At 39.1% G+C, this 26,659-nt stretch overlaps 1 protein-coding gene across 1 annotated transcript in view; it reads left to right on the forward strand.

Annotated features, from left to right (window-relative positions):
* The window catches only part of Smchd1 (structural maintenance of chromosomes flexible hinge domain containing 1), a 122,251-nt gene extending 96,148 nt beyond the window's left edge, over nucleotides 1-26,103 (forward strand). Inside the window, exons 35-48 of the mRNA XM_085833192.1 lie at nucleotides 185-272; nucleotides 830-961; nucleotides 1,220-1,372; nucleotides 5,553-5,679; nucleotides 5,817-5,936; nucleotides 7,903-7,988; nucleotides 9,041-9,163; nucleotides 10,235-10,425; nucleotides 11,982-12,091; nucleotides 12,232-12,302; nucleotides 16,885-17,056; nucleotides 20,788-20,946; nucleotides 21,546-21,660; nucleotides 25,248-26,103. Of these exons, the coding sequence (XP_085689318.1) occupies nucleotides 185-272; nucleotides 830-961; nucleotides 1,220-1,372; nucleotides 5,553-5,679; nucleotides 5,817-5,936; nucleotides 7,903-7,988; nucleotides 9,041-9,163; nucleotides 10,235-10,425; nucleotides 11,982-12,091; nucleotides 12,232-12,302; nucleotides 16,885-17,056; nucleotides 20,788-20,946; nucleotides 21,546-21,660; nucleotides 25,248-25,275 (1,675 nt within the window). The 3' untranslated portion in view covers nucleotides 25,276-26,103. The remainder of the gene's footprint in view (nucleotides 1-184; nucleotides 273-829; nucleotides 962-1,219; nucleotides 1,373-5,552; nucleotides 5,680-5,816; nucleotides 5,937-7,902; nucleotides 7,989-9,040; nucleotides 9,164-10,234; nucleotides 10,426-11,981; nucleotides 12,092-12,231; nucleotides 12,303-16,884; nucleotides 17,057-20,787; nucleotides 20,947-21,545; nucleotides 21,661-25,247) is intronic.
* The last annotated feature ends 556 nt before the right edge of the window (nucleotides 26,104-26,659 follow it).

The raw sequence follows: 26,659 nt of genomic DNA on the forward strand, positions 1-26,659 counted from the left end.
AACATGAAGGCAAAAACCAGTCATAGATGTAATAACTAAATCTAAAATAAATATTAAGCGAATGAAAGTGTGTACAGTGTCAATAACTCTCTTATTCCTTTGCTTGTTATGAAAGGAAACAAATAATCAATGCTTTGAATTTATTTACTCCATTAAAAAGCATCGTCTTACCTCTTTGTTTTAGGGAGAAAACTATCCCTAACAAGGTGGGAGCATATTGTATCCAGTTTGATTTCATGATTGATAAAACAAATATTCTCAGCAGCCAACAGGTTTGTATATCTACTTTTATGTACCATGGCATTTGCTCATTTTATAAATGGAGTATTTGCTTTTAAAGTGAATTAATTATTAGATGCAAAAGTCACTTCCCTAGTTACAGGAGGCATTTGACGACCCCCAGTGGTTCCTAAAACCACAGGCAGTACCAGATTTTCTCCTGTGTATTTATTTATCTCATCAAACTTAATAAGTAGACACAACAGATTAGCAACAATAATAAAATCAAAATGTTATAGTAATATATGGAGATAAGTTATGAAATTTTATAAAGTATTTATTTCCAGAATTTTCCATTTAATATTTTTAGACCAGTGATTGATGATAGATAACTGATCCATTATAAATAAAATGTGGTTAAGCAGAATTTTATAATATAATTTTCAGAAAAATTAGGATGAAATAAACTTAAATTATTTTAAAGAAATTAATGGAAATTTTTGAGGATAACTTTTTATGTAGTATATGCTGTTCTTTTTTCTTTTCCTCTGAAGTAGTAAAGTACTCATAGGAGGGAATTTTTAATACAAATGTTGCTTTTGTTTTCAAGGTTATAGTTGATGTTCTCCCCAACCAGCCTATGAAGTTGGTTCCTGACAGCCAACCAGCTACCCCAGCTGTTTCTAACGTCCGTTCAATTGCCAGCAGGACCTTGGTCAAAGACCTACGCCTGAGTATTACAGTAATGTCTCTGTCTTCTTCAAACACTACAGAGTTTAACAAGAGTAATTGCTTTGAAATTCAGGTTCACAATGGCTATTACAGAGTAATACTGATCATTCAGTTAAAACCTGCTGGAAAAAACTTAAATATCTGTAAACATTTTTGCTTTGAGATATCAATAAAAAGAGAATTTGTCTTGTTTCTGATTTATAATGTTCTTTTCAGTTATCTTCTAACCAATTATGCTAATTAGTTCTTTTCCACTGTGTATTTTAAGGATAATTATGGTAATCATACTGGAATGGATCTGGTTGGCACTGTAGTAGCAACCATTAAAGGCTTTAATGAGGAGGACACTGATACCCCACTCTTCATCGGGAAGGTTAGGACACTTGAGTTTCCCTTTGTGAAAGGTTCTGCTGAAATCACGGTAAGTTTCTTAGATCTTTTCCAACATCCATAATACACCTGTCTTGGTATATACAGCTATGAAGATGTTCTGATGTTTTGTGTCTGGTGCAGTAAATGTAAAAGTCTGTTGAAATATCTGTGATTTTGCTATTACAAATTGGACCCCAGAGCCAGCTTTACTCAGCCTCATCCAGGTGGGTGACCTAGCATTCTACTGTGTAATGTTCTGATGTAAGTTACTGTTATTATACTGGCAGTAAGATTCTAGGTAGAAATGTAATAAACTGTAAGCCTATCATTGTTATTTTTCTAAAATGAAAATAGTTTTAAAATGTAGTGTAAAAAGACCTCCATAAGTTGTTACATTGTTAACCATAGAGAAGTAGCAGTGACTGGCCCTCTGGTGCAGACTTGTCTGCAGTTATAATGTGCACACTAGCACAGCACAGTGTTTTCACTAGAGGAGGAAGGGTGTTAATTCTTGAGGTTAATGAATTTTTTAAATATTATAGGATACAGCTTTTGCAAGAATTTTTCTTTGTCTTGTTTAGCTTATTTTTGATATATTTTTTAACTAAAATCCTATATCATTAATAAAGTGACTACACTTACTTTCGTCAGTCCTTGGTACAAATTTATTTCCTTTCCAAAGTTTTTTTTATATATCATAAATGTGTCAGTGTTCTTCTGTTTGTTTAGAACAGCTGGTGTGTAGATACTTAAGCAGAGACTGAGTTACTGCTGGACTCCAGATTACTACAAAGAAAAGTGCTTGACCATAAAATAATACACATGTTTAAATGCTTTTATCATTATTGTATTTTTAAAATTTTATGTTTTTACCAAAACTTGTGTGATATTTGGAGGGGAGGGGTGTTTTCCAGGATGACCTTAAACTTCCTGTCTTCCTGTGTCCTGGGATTGTAGGATGCACCATCCTATCAAGTGCTTCTTATGTACACTATTGGATGTGAATGTTTTACAGATTCTAGGCCGATATGCAATGTAACTTAATTTTTTGGTGGCGAGGCTTGTGTCCCTGACCAAAGTCAGTGTGTTGAGGCAAGAGGGTTGGGTTTTTCTGATACAGATTAAGGTTCAAGCCATCCTTGGGTTTGATTCTTTATCACAATTACGTTTTAAATGATCTGGGAATGGCTGGGGTTGTAGCTCATTGTTAGAGCTCTCAAGTGTGGGGCCCTAGCTTCGGTCCCGAGCACTGCTCTTTGTTAAAGATTGGACAGTGTTGGTCTAAGTATTTGTTTTCTTTTTAGATTATTTAGTTATTTATAGTATGTTGGTCGCATGTGTATACACAATGCTCCAGTTATGTTTTGTTTTTTAAAATTTTGACTAAAGAGATGGCTAAGCAGTTAAGAGTACTTCTTACTGGTCTTCCAGAGGACCGTGGCTCATTTCCCAGGTCACAACTACCTAAACACCAGCTCCACAGGATAGAGTGCCTCTGTTGTCTGTAGGAACTGGCACTTGAGTACACATACCCACATGGCAGACACACACACCTACTTACACATAATTTTTAAACAGACAAAAAAAAAATCTTATTATGATCCTTTTTCCTAGTTACTTATTTATTTATTTTATTTATTTGGAATCTTTATAGAATAGTTGTAAGTACCAATAGTACTTTTTCTTATTTATTTTTTTTTTTTTGTTGTTGCTCATCCTTATATATAATCAATTTTAAATATTACATTGTTTCAGTAACTTTAGGCTTGTAAACTGGGAGTCTTCCATGTGTATCTTATCTATCCTAAATATTTGCTGATCTGTTGGACAGTGAATAACCAAATGGTTTCATTAACTGAAATGATATCAACATTTAAAAGTGTGTAGTTTTTATATAAGAACTATAGTTATAATTTGGAAAAGTTTAAAGAGTTGGCCTCACCTTGAAGAACGCTTGTAAGACAGGCCTTGTGCCTGATCAGGCCGCTCCTCTCAGCCTGTGTACCATGCCACTTCTGACTCTCTTCATATTGAGGACTTGTCTATCAGTTGCCAATATTGTCAACTTTTCCTAGTTGTTCTTGTGACAGTGGAAAATAAGGTGAGTTTCACCTACACCGTGATAAAATTAGACAATAAAGGATGCATACCTGTGGTTTTTTTTGTTTTTTTGTTTTTTGTTTTTTTTTTATAGAGGAGGTAAGCTGGTTTAACATGTCAAGTGGAATAGAATCGGAAGAGTAGTTAGCCCATTTTCCTTGAGCCTCCCTCTTCCTTCCCATATGCATTTGAAATTGCTCTGCCTGAAATTAAGTCAGAAACGTAGCTACTTTGCAGAAGCTGCATATAAAATCTGAACTTGATGTGTATGAATTTCCGCCTCACCACCAGAGGTCTTTCCTGTTCCACTGAATAAACACAAGAGCCTTGTATTGCTTGGCTTCTACATGTCAATGCTACATGAATGAGAGAAAGGATATTAGTTCATATTTATGTCTTGGTGGCTGGGTGCTAGGAGTTGAACTTTGAGTCTTCATCCTTTACTGCTGAGCCATCATTTTCAAGAATGTAAATGAAATACCAACCAGAATACAGCTAGTGTTTGTATATAATGTTTTACCTAGGCTTTGTTCTATGTCATAGTCTGACATTGTCCTGTATCGGGTTCATAGGTTGTATCATTTTATAGTCTGTATTATTTGCCTACATGATCTGAAATCTTCTAAAAACAGACTTGTTTTCATTGCACAGGTCCATCTCATATGCCAAATTCCTACTCATAGAGTATATTTAACTATTACATATTAAGCTCTGTGATGAGCATGTAATAAACAGAATTAAACGAAGCAACTGTGTTGATGATTTTTGGCAATCTAGTATAAAAATAAATGAATAAAGAAAATTAATTCTTTGAATTAGAAAGAGTAAATGGCCATTAAAAACAAAAAGCGTGAATGTGGTCATGCTTAGAGAGCAGCTAGTTACAGCAGTAATTATCAGTGTGAAATGCTGATCCTCCCCAGGGGAGTTGATATCTTATATACTGCTGATGAAAGGGTAAACTGATACAGCTCTTCTCCCTTCTTAAAGGGACATTTGATACCTTCTAGTAAAATAAGCTTTTAATTAGCCATATTTCTCATTATTCCTAGAAAACAAATCTGCAAGGAAATAATTAGTGAGATACTTGTTTCCTATTTCTTAAGTTATTGTTAAAATTTCAAGCTAAGTGTTTGGCTGTCAAAGGCATCGCTACAGTGTGGTTTATCAGTATTATTTATAAACATTTTAAATTGGTAACATTTCATCAATTGTCATTAACAAACCAAGTATAAGCAAACAAGTTAAACATGTTACCTTTTGAATAGAAACGTGTTTTATGTGCTTGCGTTTCTGTGTATGCATTGCTGATAGCTTTCAAACTCAGAGTAGAGCAGAGAATTGACTTATTCATGACTTGTGCTCTTTAGTTTTTAAGAAAAAGAATTATAAATGTTTATAGTTTTGTTTTTATGATCTATAAGGTTCTATTAGTTTAGGATTTTTTGTTTTCTTTTTCTTTTTATATTGTATTGTATTCTTGAGAGCAAAGAACCTAAGGTCTTTTTCTGTACAACTGAAAATTTGAATTAAAATATCTATAATTGCATCTGTTGCTAATTATTTATTTTGGTCTTAAGCTCAGGTATATTTTTGTAAAATGATGAAAGAAATAAAAGTTTTAAAAACAAGTCGTTAATTTTTTTCAGGGGCCTCTTGTTCTGTCTCATGGAGCTGGTCTCCCACAGTGACAGCTGTAACTGAAATCCAGCTTTGTGCTCTGAGTATTGCTTTGTGAAAGTTATTTATAGCTTTTACTCCATTAGCAATTTTTACCCTGCTTCAACCTAAAGGTTTGAATCAAAATAATTTTGCAGGTTGAGATAGAAATGGCCACTGATAAAAGATAGGGTGATGGGAAATACAACTTTTCCTCATAATTTCCCATCATAAGGAGTTTTTGCTGAGTTGTCCTCATTACATCATTTGGGTCTCTAACTAATAGCGAAGGTAAGATGTTGTGTGTTTTGGGTGGCTGTGTTGGTGGTTTGGAAAATCTGAAGAGTCGCCAGTGTTCGTCACAGTCAGTTTTTACTGCTTGTTTGGTAGCCGTATGACAACATATGTAATGTTGGAATGTCTCTTTTCTGTAAATCTTATTTTTTCTCATTCCTTTTTTACTTACACAGACTCTAGTGCTGGCAGAAAATAGTCCTGGAAGGGATAGTACTGAATACTTTATTATCTTTGAGCCTCGGCTGTCAACTGTATCAGGAACATTGGAATCCTATAGCCTGCCATTTATGTTTTACAATGGTAAGCCTTTGGGAGAATAGATTATTATGCTCTGTTGGTGGTGGTGCTGTAGATAACCTTGCTCTGCTTTTCATATGCATCATACTATGGCATAGAAGTTTATAAGTTGTTTAAATTATATGGGAATGTTTTCTTAGATGTTAAGAAGCAGCAACAAATGGCAGCGCTTACGAAGGAGAAGGACGAGTTATCCAAGTCCATCACTATGTACAGAAGTCTCTTCGATGCCAACAAGCAGCTTGTGGATGAAATGAAATGTAAGTCACCTCTACTCAGGTCATACCGCGGTGGGCTATGAGGAGTGGCGAGGCGGGGGTGGAGACCTCCTGACTGCTTTCTTGAACTAGAAGTGAAGGTACTGGACATCTAGCAGCTTTAACATGAAGTGTTCCGTACTTAATTAGCTTGTAGCAAGCTTACAGATTATAAAAGCTGCCACTTTTCCTCTAAAAATGTGGACCTGTGGAGAATTTAAGGCTTTTGACAATATTGATAACTAACTTTATCTAGTTCTAGCTTCTGGCAAAAGATGTCACCGGAGGGATGATATGTAATTTAATTTTTAGTTTTAATTATGAGCTCTTCGTGTTTTACATACCACAGTAGCATGTGGGTCTACAAATACTAAAAGTGAAGTATTTAATTTATTCTTCAGTTTGTCCAGAATATGTGTGCTATCTTTTAAATGATTTTCTTATATAATTAAAATAAGACATTTGGTGAGTTGTGCTTTGAACCTGTTTTTTATTTGTCAGTTTTTTTTTTTTAAGATTTATTTTTTTATATATGTGAGTATACTGTCACTGTCTTCAAACACACCAAAAGATGGCATCAGATTCCATTACAGATGGTTGTGAGCCACTTGTGGTTGCTGGGAATTGAACTCAGGACCCCTAGAAGAGCAGTCGCTCCAGCCCCCAGATATTTTTTACTATGAGTTTTAACTTGTTTTAGTTTTATACATTTTTTTTTCTTCTTCTCAAGAAAGGGTTCCTTTGTGTGGCCCTGGCTGTCCTGGAACTCATTCTGTAGATCAGGCAGGCCTCAGACTCAAGAGATCTGTCTACCACTGCCTCTAGCGTGCTGGAATAAGGGATTTGCTGCCACCATACAGCAAAAGGTTCATTTATTATTATATTTTTGGCATTTTGCCTGCATATATGTCTTCCCTGGATGCCCACAGAGGCCAGAAGAGGGCGTCAGATTACATGGAACAGGTGTTACAGGCAGTTGTGAGCTGCCCTGTAAGTACCAGGAACTGAATCCAGGTCCTCTGTAAGAGCATCCAGAGCTGTTAGTCACTGAACCATCCCTCCATCTTAGTTTTATGCTTTTATATATCAGTTACGTGGTTTAAAATATATAGGGTCTGGAGACATGCTTCGGGGATTAAGAGCACTAACTGATCTTCCAGATCAGCCAGGTTCAATTCCCAGAAGCCATACAGCTCCACACTATCACCTGTAACTCCAGTCCTGGGGATCCAACACCCTCTTTTGGCCTCTACAGGCACCAGGCACACAAGTAGTGCACATGCAAGCATGCAGGCAAAATACTCATACGTGTAAAATGAAATTGAAAATATAGATATTTAGACATTTTATAATATACTTCAAATTTTGAGAACTTGACTAAGAACCATATATTACCTGTGTTACATATTTATATTCATATAAAACAGTACACAGTAATAGAAATGAAGTTGACGTGTCATTTTATAGACTGTTTATAAAGTTTTGGAGGGTGGGTTTCAAGACAGGGTTTCACTGCATAGCAGTCCTGGCTGTCTTGGAATTCACTCTGTAGACCAGACTGGCCCAGAACTCACAGAGATTCACCTTCCTCTGCCTCCCAAGTGCTGGGATTAAAGGCATGTGCCACCACGCCCAGCTCATAAACGGTTACCTTGGGTCTGAGAGCTCCTCTGCAGTTATGTAGCTCATGTGTCCACAAATGAGATCAAGACTGAATAACATCCCAAATCGTGAGTTTGCAGTATGATACCTAGTGTATCCCAGTATATGAACTTTGTTTCTCTTTTTAATGCATCATTGGACCTTGGGACTTAGAGCTTTGCAGTTATTACTTGTCAGTTTTCATTTTAACATTAAAAGAAAAAAGTAGTTGAAATTTTTTCAAAAGCTATGTTTTAAGGATATTAAAAAATGAATGTGGGACGGGGAAAAGTGAATGTAATTTTTTTTTTTTTTTTTTTAATTTTAGGCCAAGCTGAAGAAGCAAAGTTAAAAGAGACCCAGCTACGAAATGAACTAAAAGCGTACAATATTGATATTCCTGCTACACAACAGGTACAGCTTCCCAGTGTTCATTAAATCTTTTTATTAAATTCAACTACTTGTTTTATTAGGAACTCTACAGACACTGTTGCTTTTAACGTTTTGTGTGTGTGTGTGTGTGTATACACATATGCACATAGATGGGTTGCCATGGTACACATGTGGAAGTCCCAGCACGACTCTATGGAATTTGTTCTTGCCTTCCATCCTCATGTGGCTTTGGGAGATTGAACTTAGGCTGACAGGCTTGGGGAGAGCATTTGTCCTCTGAGCACATGTGTGCCACGGCACATGCACAGTGCACATACTATGTCTGATTGCTTGATGTAGTTATTATTTCATGCATGTGAAGGCTTTGCGTGCGTACAGATTGGATCACCTGAGAGCCACCATATGGGTGCTGGAAATCGAACCCTGATCCTCTGCAAGAATAGTACATTGTCTACATTGCTCTACCATCTCTTCAGCCCCACAATATGTTAAGTATAGAGAACGTTTTAGCTTATAGCCTTTTGTGTTTGTGATATAATTTTAAAGAGAAGACAACTACAGAGTGTGTTTATTTTTATCTTTTGCTTTGCTGTATTTTTGTTTTTTGCATTTGGTAGACAGAGTCTTGCTATGTGGTTCAAACTCTTCCTTCCTCACGTGAAGGAATACTGAGATTGTAGAATACCCTGGATCTGGCTAGGCATTGTATTTCATAGCTACGATTTTTAAACAGCACTGAAAAAACAGCTCAGCGGTAGAGCATGAGTTTATGATGGGCAAGAGCTTAGGAAGGCCCTTGCACTGCCCCTTCCTTCCTCATAAGAAGCCTTTCTGTCTTTGGAAGTCTAGTAGCTCAGTGGTAGGAGTACTGCTGTAGCATGCCATGGTCTGGATTTCCAGGCCCAGTTTCCCATGGTAAGTATTCGGTAGACATATATTGATAGTTTTCTATCAAGTAATGCCTATTTGAATAATTTTCTCAAGTACTCCAAACTACTGGTTTTTCTATATCCTTGATTGCCTGTTATAAAAAACAATTGACCTTATAGATAAATTTTCCTTATTGATTACAGACAACTCATATTGAAGCACTTTTGGAAAAAAAGATAACAGAACAGAACGAGCTTAAAAAGAGGCCCAGAAGGTTGTGTACTCTTCCAAACTACACTAAACGCAGTGGAGATATTTTGGGAAAGGTTTGTGTTTTAAACTTTTTAAGAAACAGTACATCTTGTTACCTTGTGTTGTGTAGACTGTGTTCTCTCTCCTGCACTCTTCAGTTCTGAGGACTGACTCCAGGGCTTCCTGTATGCTAGGCAGAACTTTACTACTGAGCTGGACCTCTTGTCTGCATCTCCATATTGTTAATTTTTGCCCATTAATGTATTGCGAATTAGAAAAATAGGGCAGGTATTATAATGTGTCTGTAGTGAAATAAAAGCCTTATTTCTAGGCAGGTTTGTACTACCAGATCAGATAAGAATAAATGGTAGACCTAATTGTATTAGCACAACACAGAGATTTTAGAAGTAATATCCCAGTGGTAACAGGCGTGAAGCAGGAATGATTGTGACACAGGCAAGCATTTGTAAGTAAGAAAATGATTTATTCTTATTCCCAATGAAGCAATGATTCTTTTTTTTGTTTGTTTGTTTTTGTTTTTCGAAACATGGTTTCTCTGTATAGCCCTGGCTGTCCTGGAACTCGCTCTGTAGACCAGGCCAGCCTCGAACTCAGAAATCCGCCTGCCTCTGCCTCCCGAGTGATGGGATTAAAGGCGTGCGCCACCAAGCCTGGCTGATTTTTTTTTTTTTTTATAGTTGTTTTTTAGTTTTTCTTTTTTTTTTAAAGATTTATTGATTTATTATGAATACACTGTAGCTGTCTTTTGACACACCAGAAGAGGGCATCGGATCCCATTACAGATGGTTGTGAGCTACCTTGTGGTTGCTGGGAATTGAACTCAGGACCTCTGGGAGAGCAGTCAGTGCTCTTAACCACTAGCCATCTCACTAGCCCAGAAGCAATGATTCTTATTTATAATATTTAGATTACTTTTCTGAAAGAAGTATATTTAGAAAGGTATTTTAAATATATTCTTAATCTTGAGCCTCTGTTGATTCATTGCACATCTTTAAGTAACACTTCATGATTGCCAAGACTTTCCCTACTATAGACATTAAGTGTGAAAAAAGTGTGTACTTACCTGACATTTCCCATTGTTGTTATTTTTAAATTTCTGTGTGTTTTTATTAAAATGGCTTTAGATTGCACATCTAGCACAAATTGAAGATGATCGAGCTGCTATGGTTATCTCTTGGCATCTGGCAAGTGACATGGACTGTGTGGTTACCCTAACCACTGATGCTGCGCGCGCTATCTATGACGAAACTCAAGGTCGCCAGCAAGTGTTGCCCCTTGATTCTATTTACAGGAAAACCCTTCCAGATTGGAAAAGGTTAGAGAAAAAATGGAAGTGTTACTTGTCTATTTTGTTGTTTTGCAGTGCTTAGGGTCAAACTCATGGCCTCATATAAGCTGAATACAAGTTAGACTACCTTCTAGGTCAAGGTGATATATTGACATAATAGACTTGTATTTGAGTTCCTGCTTTTCTTCCATCCTAAGTCATACTTATTACAGGGCATCACCTACCATTCTGCTGTTAATTAGTACTTGTTTTAGGCAGTAAAAGAAATCCAACATATCAAAATATCTGTCTAAATAAGATTGTGTGTGTGTACACATACATGTAAGTGCACATGTATGTGCAGGTTAGAGGTCTCACTGGCTCTGGTGTTCACAGATTCTGCTAAATTGACTAACTGGTGAGCTACAGAGATCCAACTCTTGCCACATCCCCAATACTGGGACTATGAATTCATGTCACACGTAGGTCTTCATACTTAAACTGCATGCACTTTCCCAAAGGTTTTTAATGAGAAAACATTTCCATTTAGGAAGGCCCAGTAGAGTTTGGGGGCATAGTGGGAGTAGGTGCTATAGAGACGACACAGTCAATAAAGTGCTTGTTGTGTTATTAAAAAGAACCGAGTTCAGACTACTGGCACCCACATGAAAATCAGATGTGTCACTTCTCTGTCACCATTGCTGCTGAGGCAGACAGGAGGATCCCTTAGGGGTTCCAGGTTCAGTAAGACATCCTGCTCAAAAATAAAATGAAGAGTAATTGAGAAAAATGGCTGACCTTGTCCTCTGACCTACATACACACCCTGGGGACTGCTGTGCCCATACACAAGAATACACAAGATAAAGACCCAGCCGGTCCACGTGTAGCCCGTTAGAGGAAGGAGCTCACAAGCAGCAGCCTCTGAATGAGGAACTGTTGACCATGGCTTCTGAAGGGAGGAGTCCGTTTTCTTGAAGGGTGTGAGCCCTGGATGGTGAACCATGCGCCATTGGATAGCCCCACACCCATGCGTATATGGGCAGCACAAATTAGACTTTGGTGGGTGATTTGGAAAAAGAAAGAGGAGATAGACAGGGGCATGGACCTGAGAGGAGTTGGGAAAATGATAAGAGGTGACTTTGCATGTACTAAGTTCTCACAATAGCTATAAAAATACTAAAATTCAATGTAGACAAGATGTTTACAATTAGAATTTACTCTAGAACATTTGCTCTATTCCTATTTAGTGCCCTTAACACTCCCTTTTGGGGGAAGGAATATTTCACTTCTTTTCTATGTAGCCCCGGCTCTCCTGAAGCTCTGTAAATCCTTCTGCCTCTGGCTCTTAAGTGCTGAGATTAAAAGTGTGCACACGGATTTAAGGATAAGTAATAAGAGGGAGAGAGAAACATATGCTGTTTGCCAGATTCTCAAGAGTCAGTAAGGCAGGTACTTTATATGACAAATCTTCATTTCTAGGACAGAAGATGTGATCACATAATGTGCATATATTTATTATGGTTTTCTAAGTGTATTTTTTTAAATTTAAATAGTTTTGTATGCTTTGTTTAGTACCTCTGTTTTGTCTTATTTTTTAATTTAGACCTCTACCTCATTTCCGAAATGGTAAATTACACTTTAAGCCCTTTGGAAATCCAGTCTTTGCCCGAGATTTGTTAACATTCCCAGATAATATTGAACATTGTGAAACAGGTAAAAGATATTGTAGTAATTTTCATTTTGTTCAACCTTTACATTTCTGACATAAATCTATAAATTATTAACTGAAAAATTATGTTCCTATAAATGCTACTTTTATCAATATTTAATTTTGTATATTTTGATGTTTTTAGTTTTTGGTATGCTGTTAGGAGACACCATTATTTTGGATAATCTAGATGCAGCCAATCATTATAGAAAAGAGGTATGTACTTCATTTATTCTTTTAAATCACTTTATTGTGAGGAAACGGGAACTATAAACACCACACAGACAGATCAACATAGCCACATAAGCAAGCATTAAGGCCCACAGTCTGCCTCTCAGTGAGTTCTCAGTTAGAAGAGCCGCTGGGAAGGCTTAGAGAACACCTGCTCTCTCTGGTGTGTTTCTGTGCACACCGTTCTCTGTTGTGTTGTGTTCTATGCGCACGTGACCATTTGCTTACGTGTGCATTGCAGACTACAGGTCCACGTGTAGTGAGTGAAGGGGAACATGTGTGGTTCTTTTATTCTTCAGGTGACCTTACTTAATATTTGAGATTCTTTCTAATTCTACCCCTTTTCTTGCAAGTTTTGTGACTTTATTTTTTAAAGCTAGGTAGTATGCCAGATTTTCTTATCCATCCATCTTTTGATAGACAACTAGGTTGGCCCTATTTTCTTGCTGCAGTGAGTAGAGGAGTGTGGATTTAAACCGTGTGCTGTGCAGTTCTCTGTGTATATACCCTAGAGTGTAGTAGCCGGGCTTTCTGTCAAAAGGGGGATAATACCCAGAATTCACAAAGAATTGCAGAAGTAAAATACAAGGGACTAAAACTGCCAGTCAGCAAATGGACTAAAGAATTGAATAGACACATGACCAATAACTGATTTTAAAAAGGGATTCAACATCCCTGGGCACCAGAATAATCCAAATTAAAACTATTATGAGATATGATTTAATCCCAGTCAGAATGGCCATCATGGGAAGTCTGACACAAATATGGAGAAACAAGAAGATGTAGAGAAGACTAACCCTGATTTACTGTCGGTGGGGGAGCAAATTGGTATAGCCATTACGGAAACTAGCTTGGAACTTCCTCGGAAAATTAGAAATCGAGCTATCATATGTCCTTTATTTCTTTTAAAGTCTGTAGCTCTAATTCTAGAATTAAAAAAATTTTAATATAGCAGAGCCGTGTGTGCATGTGGTGTGTATAAAATTCCATTAGCCAGGCATACTTGTGAGATGGGAAGAGATCTGGAATTTGAGGACAGCCTGAGTTACTTAACAAGACTATCTCAAAAGGGAAAAAAAAAATCATTTCATTGGATGATATATAAACAAATGACTGACCTTGTTAAAACCAATGCAAAACTTACCATTAATTTGAAACAAATTAAAATGAAATGAGTGTGGTGTCTAAAACTGAAAAGGGACAGTCTCATATTGGAAAAGCTATAACTTGCATGTATAATTGAAATTTTTTATCTCCTATCTGCTGGGTTGGAAGTTCATGCTCAGAGTGGTTGGCAGAGGTGACTTCTTCTAGGAGCCATGAGTGAAGGAAGAGTCTGTCTCAGAGCCTCTCGCCTTTCCTTGTAATTGGCTATCTTCCTCATGTCTTTTCTAATATATGTGTCATCATGTCTGCCTTTCCCCTTTCTGAGGACAGCAGTGAGATTGGATTAGAGACTGAACAACCTCAGCCTGATCATTTCTGTAAAAATACCATCTCTAAGCTGGGTGTAGTGGTTCACATTCTTATTTTATTTTATTTTTTTAACTTCTATTTCAACTTTACCTTTTTTTTTGATATTTTATTTATTTACATTTCAAATGTTACTTCCCTATCCCAATCCCCTTCCCCCTGCTTCTGTGAGGGTGTTCCCCCACCCACCCACCCACTCCTGCCTCCCCGCCCTGGCATTCCCCTACACTGGTGTATCGAGCCTTCACAGGACCAAGTATCTCTCTTCCCACTGATACCAGATAAGTCCAGCTTCTGATACATATACAGTTGGAGCCATGGGTCCCTCCATGAGTACTCCTTGGTTGGTGTTTTAGTCCCTGGGAGCTCTGGGGGCTCTAGTTGGTTGATTATTGTTGTTCTTCCTATGGGGTTGCAAACCCCTTCAGCTCCTTCAGTTCTTTCCCTAATGCTCCATTGGGGACACCATGCTCAGTCCAGTGGTTGACTGCAAGCATCCGCCTCTGTATTTGTCAGGCTCTGGCAAAACCTCTCTGGAGACAGCTGAGGCTCCTGTCAGCAAGCACTTCTTGGCATCCACAATAGTGTCTGGGTTTGGTGTCTGTATATGGGATGGATCCCCAGGTGGGGCAGTCTCTGGGTGGCCTTTCCTTGTCTCTGCTCCACACTCTGTCCCCGTATTTCCTTTAGACAGGAGTGTGAGAACAAGGCTAATATGCACAACATATTGAGCTCTAGGCCAGCCTAGGGTGGACCGTGAAACCTCTCAAAGGAAAATATTGTCTTTTATTTAACAGCCACATGAGGTTATACCAGTGCTTCTCAGCCTTCCTAAAGCTGCAATTCCTCATGTCATGATGGCCACCCCAAACCATAAGATTATTTCATTGTTACTGCATAACTGTAATTTTACTTCTGTTAATGAATCATAATGCAAGCATCTGGCATGCACGATATCTGATATGTGAGCCTCCCGAGGGATTGCCAACCCACTGGTTGAGAACAGTGGAAGTGATGGGGTCAAGAACATAATGATTTTGAAAGAACAAAGTTCTGTTTACTGTTTGTTGGCACCTTTGGCACCTTTGAAGGCAGCTCGGCTCACCAGCATTTAGCATCTTTACAGCAGGGGAGTTTACCACTGGAGTATCTTTAATTGTTTAATAACTAACATTCTTTTGTGTTTGTAGGCCTTTGTCTTAGGGTTTCTAGGTTTTTTTATGTTTTTGTTTTGTGTTGTTTTTCAAGACAAGGTTTCTCTGTGTAGCCCTGGTTATTACCCTGGCATTCTTTCTATATACCAGGCTGGTCTCTGCCTCCCAAGGGCTGGGTTAATTAAAGGCAAGTGCTACCTCTGCCACCACCCCACCCCCCAGCTCAGCCTGCTCGCTGGGCCATCTATGCAGCTCCTGCCCCCAGTTTTACCTTCTGTGTTCACCTTTAGAAAGCATATAAGTCCAAATCAAAACCAAGAATGCATAATCTTTTCTTTTACCAAACCAAGTAATTTGAAATTTGCAGATTTTTAGCTCACTACCAGGAGGTGGTGGCATATGCCTTTAATCTCAGCAGAGGCAGACAGATCTGAGTTTGAGGCCAGTTTAGTCTTCAGAGCCAGTTCTAGGACAGCCAGGATTACACAGAGAAACTCTGTCTTGAAACAACAAACAAAAAAATTTGGCTCACTAAATTTACTATATTTTTTTTTTTCAATTAGCCCACGCCTGTAGACCTAGCCCTTAGTTGGCTCAGAGAGTTTAATCACATGGTGACATTGCACACACATCAAACAATAAAGTGACCACTCATATTGTTGTAGTTTAAGGGTATTTTTCAATGCCAGATTTATCACCAAAAATAAATAAAAGTGCCAGTTTTCTGGAAGAGCATCTGTGATGTTCCTCTGATTATACTTTTTTAAGATGTAACTTTATTTCTATAAATTATATATAATCTATGTAAATATTCTATATAATTCAGATACTATTTAAGCTTTAACGTTAGATTGGATTAGATCTTTGTAATGTGCTGAATTATAATGCTCTTCGATGACACTTGAGGGTGGTGAGTGTGTGTGTGTGTACGTTGTGTGTACAGGCTAGAGGAGGATATCGGATGAAGTGAGTGCTGCACTAGCTGTAACCTTTCCTTAAGCCAGGGTCTCACTGACACTGGAGCCTGCACTTTGGTCAGGGTGGAGTGGGTTGGTGTGGGGTTAGGAGGCTGGCTGATTAGCAAGCCCATTGACCCACCTGTTTCCACGCCCCCCCCCCAACCCGGCAGTAGTGGGTGTGAGTGCAACCACATGAGCTCTTCTGTGTGCATGCTAAGAATCCGCATTCTGTTCCTCACGCTTATATGCTAGAACACTCTTACCATTGCCTGATCCCTCATAGCCCCTTCAGTGTGCATGCTCCGTTTCTCTGTGGGGATATGCTGTAACTTAGTGAGCTTATGTATTTCATTAGACTGTTTTGAGTACATACATAAGTGGAATTACTGAATACATTCCTAGAGATCATAAAATGCTAAATCCAGTGTGATCATTTTTATTCTGACTAATTGGGAGAATCTCATTGTTGACTCCTTTCTCCCCAGTTTAAGCTAGTTTAAGCTAGCATTTACCATTTGAAAACTCATCTAGTTCCCTTCCTGTCTATGGGCTTTTCGCCTGCCCAGTTCGCTTTACATATCATTAGCTTATTAACTTTGCAAAAACACTACCACAGCCATGCTGCTTATTCATTTACTTTCTTGCTTATTAATTTATTTACGAGTTGGATTTTTTTGCTGTTGTTTTTGGTTTTGATTTGTTTATTTCTTTCTTTCTTGTTGATGTTGCTTTGTTTTGTTTTATTTTGTTTTTTTGAGGCAGTGTCTCTACAGAGCCCTGGCTGTCTTGGAACTCACATTATTGACCAGGCCTGCCTCGAACTCACAGAGATCTGCCTGCCTCTGCCTCCCTAAGTGCTAGGATTAAAGGCGTGTGTCCCCATGCCCATCGGGTCATGTCATTTATAAAGTGAGATTTAATTACTCTTTAGAGCAGTTGGAATCAGGTTTTTGCTAATTAGTGTTTGTGTGCTCTCAATAGGTTGTTAAAATCACACACTGCCCCACACTCCTGACTAGAGATGGAGATAGAATTAGAAGTAATGGGAAGTTTGGGGGTCTTCAGAATAAAGCTCCGCCAATGGACAAACTTCGGGGAATGGTCTTCGGAGCTCCAGTACCAAAGCAGTGTGTGGTCTTGGGGAAACAAATAGGTAAGTTAAACATGGGGTGAGTTTTCGGGGTTTGTTTGTTTGTTTGTTGTTTTAACACAGTGTCTTATGAATCTCAGGTTGGCCAGGAATTCACCATAGGATTGGAGGTGGCCTTGAATTTACTGACCCTCCTTCCACACCTCTCAGTGCTGGGGTAGCAGGTGCTTAACCACACACCCCCAGTGTGCGTGGTGCCGGTGTTAAACTGACTGATGATGGCTTTGCATGCTAGGCGAGCACTCCACCAACTGGGCCACAGCCCCAGCTCCAGGTCACAAAAGTCTCTCCTCTGGACTCCCTGTTCTTTAGTTTATTTTGTTTTGTTTTTTAAGGGTAGGGGAGAGAGTTTACATATGTTAAGCAAGCATTCTACCACTAAGCTACATTCCCCGCTGAATGAGTATCTAAATCCAATTTCTGATTTGACTTTAACATTCTCTTTGGGCTTATGTATTCAGAGTCTAATGTAACAAGATTACTAACCAGTAACCAATATATACAATGTAAAATGTACAATATATACAATGTAAATGGTTTGTTCTTAGGAAACCAAGTAGTTGCAATATGCCTGCTTCGTCCTTTATTGAATATAGTACAAGAGAGCAGGATCAAGTAATGCCTCCTTTTTACTATGTATTAAAGTGTATTCTGCCTTGTTAAATTAATAGTTTATTAGATAATCATTTGTTTTTGTCTCAATTTCTATAGTTGAATTTTTGAGCCAGCCATGGTAGCATGTGCCTTAACTGACTATTTTGGAGGCTGATGTAGGAAGGCTCACTTGCACAGAAATTTGAGGCCAGCAAAACCCTGTCAAAATTATATTTTTCATGGACCTTTTCGCCACTTTATTTTCTCCTCTCCCAGCTGCCTCCTTCAGAGCCGATGTAATCATCTATCTGCTCCAAAGTCTGTCTGTACTGAGTATGAAGTCCGGGAGTGCTGGCACCTTACAGACTCCTGCTTTGATTTCATGAGGCCGTCATGTGCTTGACATCTGTGTTCACCAAACACAATGATTTCTTTCTTTAGCCTTTTATGCTTTTACTTTATACAATAAAATTTGCCATCTTAACTGTTTTCATGCACAGTTCAGTATTGTTAAATACTTTCACATCAATATGCAATCTCTCTCCCAAAATGCATATTGCAGATCTGAAACTTAGTACCATCCCATCCCTTTTCCCTGGCAGTCTTCCTTGTACTTGAAACTCTATGAGATTGGCTACTCTAGAGACCCACGGTGAGGACAGTGTCTGTTACCCTTTTATATCTGCTGACGTAGCCTGAGCTCAGGGCTTATCCACTACAGCAAATGACGGGCCCCTTTCCTGGTAACCCCACTTGATACTCCAGTGTGTATGTGAGTCCCATTTTGCTCTTCTGCCTTGCTTTGCTTTGCTTTGCTTTGCTTTGCTTTGCTTTGCTTTGCTTTGCTTTGCTTTGCTTTGCTTTGCTTTGCTTGAGACCATTTTTATTCTGTTGCCCTAGGCTAGCTTGACACAATGTAGCCCAGGCTTGCCTAGAATTCATGGTCATTCTTGTGTTCCCACGTGTTGGAATTGCAGGAGGAGGCACAACCCGAGGCTACACTTCCTTGTCATAGTGTAATCCACACATAGAAAACGACACATTTTATAAACATAGCACTGGTAAGGTTTATCAGAAGAATACCATACTTAAAATACTTAAAAATCAGGCGTGAGGATGTAGTCAGTTGTGGAGCACTGAGTAGCATGTTTACTCTGCAGTACTGCGAACAATTTAAAGAGTAGAACACCCAGCTCTATAGGAAGCGGCTCACTATTCTCTCTTCAAGTCTCTGCTTGGCACAACTTTCTTTACTTACCATGGCACAGGCTCGTTTTGGCCACTTTTGTAATTTATATGTAAATAGAAAATACAACTTGTGTCTGCCTCTATTCATTCTGTGCTTTGTATGTTGGTAGCTGTCATTTGTTTTCATTGTGTAGCCGTTGTGTAATAGACTACTTATAACTCAGCTGTTAAGTTTGGAGAGCTTCCAATCTTGAGCTACTCCTTTAGCTGTAACAGTTTTAAAAGCAGTCGTTGGAAAAATTGTACGAGAGGGTTCATACATCTGCTTGTGTATGTATGTTAATGACTTCATACAAAAACTTCTGAGGTGTAAATAATTATCACGGAACACTCTCTGACCTGCCAGCACTCAAATGATGACACAGAGACAATTCTTTATTTATGATGCCTAGGCCATGTAGCTTAGACTTGTTCCCAGCCAGCTTGTTTAGATGTATTACTTGTATCAAGCTATTAGAATATTCATATTAGAATAACCCGTTTATTCTAATCCATGCTCTGCCATGTGGCCTGTTACTTTTCCTTCAGTCCTGGCACCTGCTCCTTCCTCCATGACTGGCTGGCGAATCCTCCTCATCTCCTTTCCCAGAGTTCTTATCTCTACTGAGAAGTCTCATTGGCTATTCAGCTCTTTATTAAACCAATCAGAGGGAGCCTTAAGCAGGTGAGGCAGGACAGAGACATACCTTCACACAGTGTACAAAAAATATTATCTCAACAAAAAATTACATGAAGATTTCATCTCACTTCAGTCAGGAAAGGGCATCATCAAAACTCTTTTGGTTGTTGATAAGGACATCAACAAAATCCTTATGCACTTCTGGCCCAGTCACTATGGAAACCAATATGGAGGTTTGGGGAGAGAGAGAGATTAAAAATATTGCAGGACCCAACAGAACTCCTTGAGATTTATCCAAGAGAATTTATTAGCATATTAAAGAGAACACTGCCTGCCCTTACAGCAGGCTTCACTGTAGCCAAGTTATAGAGCCATCCTATGTGATCATTGACAAAATAAATGGATACAATGTGGTTCACATGAACAGTGGAGGAGACTGAAGTCATGTCATTTGCAAGAAAATAGATCTATTGGAGACAATTGAGTGTGTCAAAGGGAATATATTGTTTTCTCTCCTTTGTGAGCCACAGATTTGTATACACTGATATGAGGTCATATGAGCATAAATAGAGTCTGTGGGAACATAAGGGACATAGGCTGGGTGGACAGGTGAGAGAAAGGAGTGGAGCAGGGTGGGGGTTTTCAGTGCATTCTATACTTGCATAGAAACAACCTTTTGTATCCCGGGATAATACAATTAAACTTTAAAATCTGCCCTCTTTCCATCCTCTTGTATACAAAACCAGTCTGTGCAGGGTTGAGTTGCTGTGTGTGCAGGCACAGTTTGTTCATTACAAGCCAGGGCTTACTGGCTTCCCACAGTGCAACAGTTAGTGCTCTTCTGCTCCTCTCTCCTCCTCTTCCCCTCTGGCTGTATCTGTGGAAGGAAATCGAATACTCTGTATCAGACAGGATATAAAAATGTCCAGGAACTTTCATACAGAAAACTTGAGGTATCTGGGAGCGGAACTCAGTGGTAGGGCATTTGCCTCATGTGTGCCATCTTGGGTTCTATCTCCAGCACTTCAAAAACAAAACCAGAAATAAAATATAGAGGGTAGTCATTGAAACTTCATTTCTCACACAGAAATAACTGAAGTCAAAGAAAATTAAAATGTAACTATCATTTGTTGTCTCAGCTAGTTCTTTTCATTAAGTGGTTCATGACTTTAGATGTGTTCTCCTGAGTTACTTAGTGATGCTAATTCTTTTTTTGTAAAACAGGAGTTTGGTATGATGTTAGCTCTTTATTTAGATGTGTGCTTTTTTGCAGATCTTATTCAGCAGTATCGCACTGCTCTGTACAGGCTGAGCTCTGTGAACGAGGACTTGGACAATCAGCTGCAGTACCTTCACACTCCTGATATGAAGAAGAAAAAGCAAGAGCTTGATGAACAGGAAAAAAGTCTGAAGCGAATAGAGCAGAAGCTCGGTGTGTGCTTCTGTCTGTGAGCTTTCTGCTTGACAGTGAACATTGATGAGTCCGACTGTAAAAAGAAAGAGTGCAGATGATTCAGGACTTGAATGGATTTCATAACCACCAAGCTGTCTGATAAATGCTTAAAACTATCCTCTTACTTGAATAGTAACTTAGTTAAGGTTTCTGTTGCTGTGGTGACCACCCTGACCAAAGGCAGATTGGGGAGGGAAGGGTTTATTTCACTCAGCTTACAGGCTGCAGCTGCTCATCCAGAGACGCCAGTGTAAGAGCTAAATGGAGGCCATGGAGAAACACTGGCTACCATCTTGCTCTCCATGGCTACTCTAACTTACTTATACAATTCGGGGCCACCTGGTTCAGGGAAACACCTCGTACAATCAAAGTGCCCCAAAGTGCACTCAGACTGATGGAGGCAGTTCCCCAGTTGTGCTCTCCTTGTTCCAGGTGGCTCTGGTTGGTATTAGTTGACAAGACCTAACCATCACAGAAGTAAGAGAGTGGTGCTTCGAGCTCCTTTTCGCAGGTTAATATATATTTATATTTGCTCTTTTTTCTTGTGCTTCACCAGTTCCTTATGATTTTCTTCACAGGAATGACTCCTGTGCGCAGGTGTAATGAGTCACTTTGTCACTCACCAAAGATTGAGGTGACAGAGTGCCCAATCCCTACTAAGAGAATGAGAAGAGAATCCACCAGACAGAATAGGTGAGCATACTGGGACCTGATTATCATTGGATACTTTATCAAAGATCCTCTGTCATTACACTTGAGAATCACTATAGATTTATTTCTAAATTTCCCGAGGCTAAGTTAGTATTTTACAAACAAAAGCAGATCTGGGCTGGTAACTCAGGAGCAGAGTGCTTGGCTAGCGTGTGAAGCCCTTCCTTGTTCTGATCTCCAGTATCCCGAGGGCATAGTACACGACGCTTTGGTTTTCTGAAGATAGAGAACCATTGTATTCCTTTAGGAAATATCATTTTTTCAGTGATACCGTACTATTTAGAAATGTCCATTATTTTTCTGTTCTTAAAAGTCAATAGAATGAAATTACTTGTATGTTTGGGGCGTAAGTTTCAATATACTATCTCCTACTTAATGAAGTCACCACTTTTATAAGTAGTAATGTGCACAGTCATCTCTGCATTAGTTATTTCTAAAGCTTTATGTTTGATTTGCTCAATCAAATACCACTTGTAATTCGTCAAAAATCCAACAGAGCCTTTGGCAACCTAACTTGGCAGAGCTATCCTTTTTAAATTAGATTTAGAAGGCTGCCTGTCTTAGTTGGGGTTACGGTTGCTGTGATAAAACACCATGACCAAAGCAAATTGGAAAGAAGGTGGTTTATTCATTCAGAGTTCCATATAACAGTCCATCATCAAAAGTAGTGAGGGCAGGAACTCAAACAGGACAGGAACCTGGAGGCAGGAGCAGATGCAGAGGCCATGGAGGGGTGCTGCTTCCTGGCTTGCTCCTTAGGCCTTTTGCTCAACTTGTTTTCAAATAGAACCCAGGACCACCAGCCCAGGATGGCCCCACCAATAATGGGCTGGACTCTCCCACATCAATAACTAGTGACGACAATGCTGTACAGCTGGATATTATGGAGACACTTTCTCAGTTGAGGTTCCCTCCTTTCAGATGACTGTGTCAAGTTGACACAAAACTAGCCAGGATACTACCCTAGGAGAGAATAGAGAGTGGTAGTAGTGTGTGTGTGTGTGTGTGTGTGTGTGTGTGTGTGTGTGTGTTGACACTATTTGAATAACATTTTCATATCAACCATGAGACTTGTTATATTTGGAATTGATGTCCTATATTTTCCCTTCCTGCATATTCAGCAAATACTTGAATGTTCAATTACACTGTTGTTGTTCCATAAATAGAACTGACAAGGCTCTTGCCTTGTCATATTTAAAAGTAATCTGCAGCTGGGCATGTTGGCACACACCTTTAATCCCAGCACTCGGGAGGTAGAGGCAGGCAGATTTCTGAGTTCGAGGCCAGCCTGGTCTACAGAATGAGTTCCAGGACAGCCAGGGCTATACAGAGAAACCCTGTCTTGGAAAACCAAACCAAACAAACAAACAAAAAGGTAAACTGCTGTGGCAAAGGAGAGAAAATGATAACACAGAGATGAACAGGGTCAGTGGTCAGGAAAAAGTATTAAAGCAGAGCCCAGCGGGGAAGGACTTGGGTATAGATGGTTGATGATGATGGACAGAGAGAAACATGAAAGCTGAGGGGGAAGTTTACAAATTTCATAAAGATAAAGCTTCGTGGCTTTGCCACTCAATAAGACAGTAATGGGTATGCGAAGTAAAGATTGGTGGCTACAACCTAACAGGATGAAGAGACCCTAGAAGGCAAGTGCCCTGAACTGGACCTCCGAGAAAGAAATTCAATTCTAATGATCCTTCTGGTCACCTTGGCTCAGCTGAGGGTTCTGATGGGTTAAGTGTGATGGAAACAGCTTCCTTAGCTTTCCCTAGGATGCTACCTGGCTGGTATCATTCTGGACGTGAAGTGGTACATTCCTGAGATCTTAGTACTCAGGAGGGTGAGGTGGGAGAATCCAGAGACTGGGACCAGTAGGAGCAATATTGAGTTCGAGAATACTGCTAAGTAAGTCACCCCTATCTCTGCCTACCCCCACCCCAAGAGAGGTTTTATAATAATATAGAAAAGGAAGAAATATTTTAGTAGTTGTTAGTAGTAGTGTTTATAATAATAGTTTACTACCTTCATCAAAGGCATACATGCATAAAAGTTAAAGGGCTTAGACTTACAAGTTTATATCCAAAGTATTATTTAAACATGTAAGCAATGTAAAAAGTGTTTTATTTTATTTTTGAGACGGGGTTTTGCTATGTAGAGCAGGCTGTCCTGGAACTCATTGTGTAGACCAGGCTGACTTGAAACTCACAGAAACCTGCCCACCTCTGTCTGCCTCCTGCATGCTTATGGTCTGCTGATGGAAGCAGAGGTTGCTTTGCAGGAGTTAGTTGTCTTCTACTGTGTGGGCCCTGGAGATCAAACTCAAAGGTGTCATGTTAGGCAGCAAGTGCCTTTGTGTGCTGGCCCAAAGTATCCTTAACAGTATAGAAATAACAGATTTCATTCATAAAATGAACAATTTTTATAGGAAAAGAAGAAATAATATTTATATATTTATCTTTGCATTTTTTACTTATTTGTGCTCTTAACAAAAATCCCATATCGTATTTATTAGCCTGGTATATCATTACTAGAAGAAACAACTATATTCTGTGAAGCACTACAGAGCTGTAACTTAAACGATGGCAATTGAGGAGAGTCTGGGTCTCAAGGGTATAAGTGTGAAAGAACATGAGTTTTAGCATATGCTTATATCAATATATGGAGTTGTATTGGTCAAATGTCAAGAAGACACTTGCGCTTCTAATTGGTTTTCTACTCATGAAAATTGTATTAAGGGGCTGGAGAGACGGCTTGGTAGTTAAGAGCACTTGCTCTTGCAGTGTATCTGGGTTCAGTTCCCAGCACCCACGTGATGGCTCACCAGTTCCAGTGGATTAGACACCTCCCCTGATCTCTGTGAGATCCTGTGTGCGTGTAATGCACGTGAATAACTCAGGCATGCATGTGTATACACTTAAACTAAATAAAATACATAAATGTGGGGTCTTTTATTACAAATTAGCGGTTTCTTTAAAATGTATATGTTTGGAGGTACTGTTGTTAGAGAATTTAGTTGTGTCTGCATAACAGTACATAAATACCAAGGCATTTTCTGTGTTCATCACTACATGTGAGGGAAGTGAGAGATGGGACGGTCAGAGAGCAGCTAAGGCTGCTGCTGAGGCCAGGGCCTCACACACACTCATTCATCTAAAGCCTCAGCTAGTTCTTGAAATCATAATTTCATTCAAAAGCAGGAGCGGCGAGGGAGTAAATAATCTGCAGTTTTATCTCAGATTATGCTGTCAAGGAGCTGGAATTCAGATTGTCCATGAATACTATAGACATACTCACATGGGAGATGTGTATGATTACCAGATAACTAAAAATTGTATTAACTATTTACACTAAGGATCAGAGTTAGAGCAGAGTTCATGTGATAGATATTTAAGCATTCTGAAATGATCAAGGAGTTTAGGAAAGGAAGTCACAGGTATATAAATCCTGGTGGTGGTTTTGTTTTGCTTTTCTGCTTCAAGAGGGCTGTAACTGAAGCAGGTGTATGAACCGAGGTGGGAATGGAGACTGCCGAGTTCACTGAGCCTGCCTTGCTTCTCTATCTCTTTCAGAAGGCCAAAAGGTGACGTACCAAACTGAGCATTTCTGAAGACTGTGATAATCCTGGCAAGAATTTCCTGTTCCTCCAAATGGGCCTGGAAGCCACTGAAGCTATTCAACTTTCAGAATCTCATGGGGCGGCACACATTTCCTGGGTCATTGCAGTCACCGGGCCCTCGGTGGCTGGCTTGTACACTTTTACCCAGTGGTGGTCACCCCAGCCCTGGGACATTTGCTGCCCTGAAGACATAACTTCCGTTCCTCAACATGATCGTGAACATATTAGAACTGTTTCTTAAAACAGCCCTTTTTATTGCCTTTTTCTGAACTTATTTAACAAACATGCTTTGTCTTTTGTGTAAGGAAAATTCTAGAACTAGATATTTAACTGTAAATATATGTGGAAAGTTGAATTCTGCATTAAAACAGAGAAAGCACAGTTGTCTGGGAATTTAAATGTTCAGATACACAAAAACATTGGTGAGAATAGGGTAGCCTAAAGATTGTGTCCTGTGTGGGTTGGTGATAGGACAGCCTAAAGACTGTATCTTGTATATAAGTAAGATATGCAGCAGCACTTGGCTTTAATTCTACATTTGCATTATTTTCTAATTTTTTACAACTATTTTTAAGAGATAAAGAAAACACGAATTCAAAGAGTTTGTTAGGGATCTGTTGTATAAACATCTAAACTGTGCATTTATTCACACTAACATACGCTGTGTGTGTCTCTGTAAGTGCAAGACTTTTGCTCTGTGAATTTATTTTGTAAGGAATACTTTTGGTACAATTTTCTGTTCCAGGAAATGTGTGTTTTTAATCCTTCCTGATTATGCAGCAAGGTTAATAAACAACAATCATTTCTCCTCCCAAAAAAATTAGTGGTTTCCTTGATTGAAATGTAAAGCTCTGTACAAGCTGCCTTAGTACAAAGTACTGACGTGACTCCTCGGTGTGGGTGGAGCTCAGGGTCTGCAGTGTTGAACACAAATTGGCAATAATAGAACTAGTTGCAGCTGTGGAGGAGCACCCCTGTAACTCTAATATCCTTGGGTATATAGCAAGTTCAAGGCCAGCCTAAATTATATGAGACCCTGTCTTAGAAAAAATCTGAAAGCCGTGTTTGCAAAATGGCTCAGTGATTATAAGCACTGGCTGCTCTTCCAGAGGACCACGTTTCAATTCCCAGCACCCACATGGCAGCCACACTAACTCCAGTTCCAGGAGATCTGACATCTTCACACAAACATATATGAAGGCAAAACACCAATGCACATAAAATAAAATTTTAAAAATCTTTAAAAAGAAAGAAAAATCTGAAAACAAGTTTTAAAGTAATTAACCGTGGTTTTGCTCCAAGCCATGGCTGGGGTTGGGGGAGTGGGAGGGTATGAGAGCTGATGCCTAGCTCTAGGCAAGGCAG

The sequence above is a fragment of the Mus caroli genome, unplaced genomic scaffold (genome assembly GCF_978045245.1).
Source record: "Mus caroli unplaced genomic scaffold, Mus_caroli_1 scaffold_18, whole genome shotgun sequence".
In the NCBI taxonomy this organism is placed as follows: domain Eukaryota; kingdom Metazoa; phylum Chordata; class Mammalia; order Rodentia; family Muridae; genus Mus; species Mus caroli.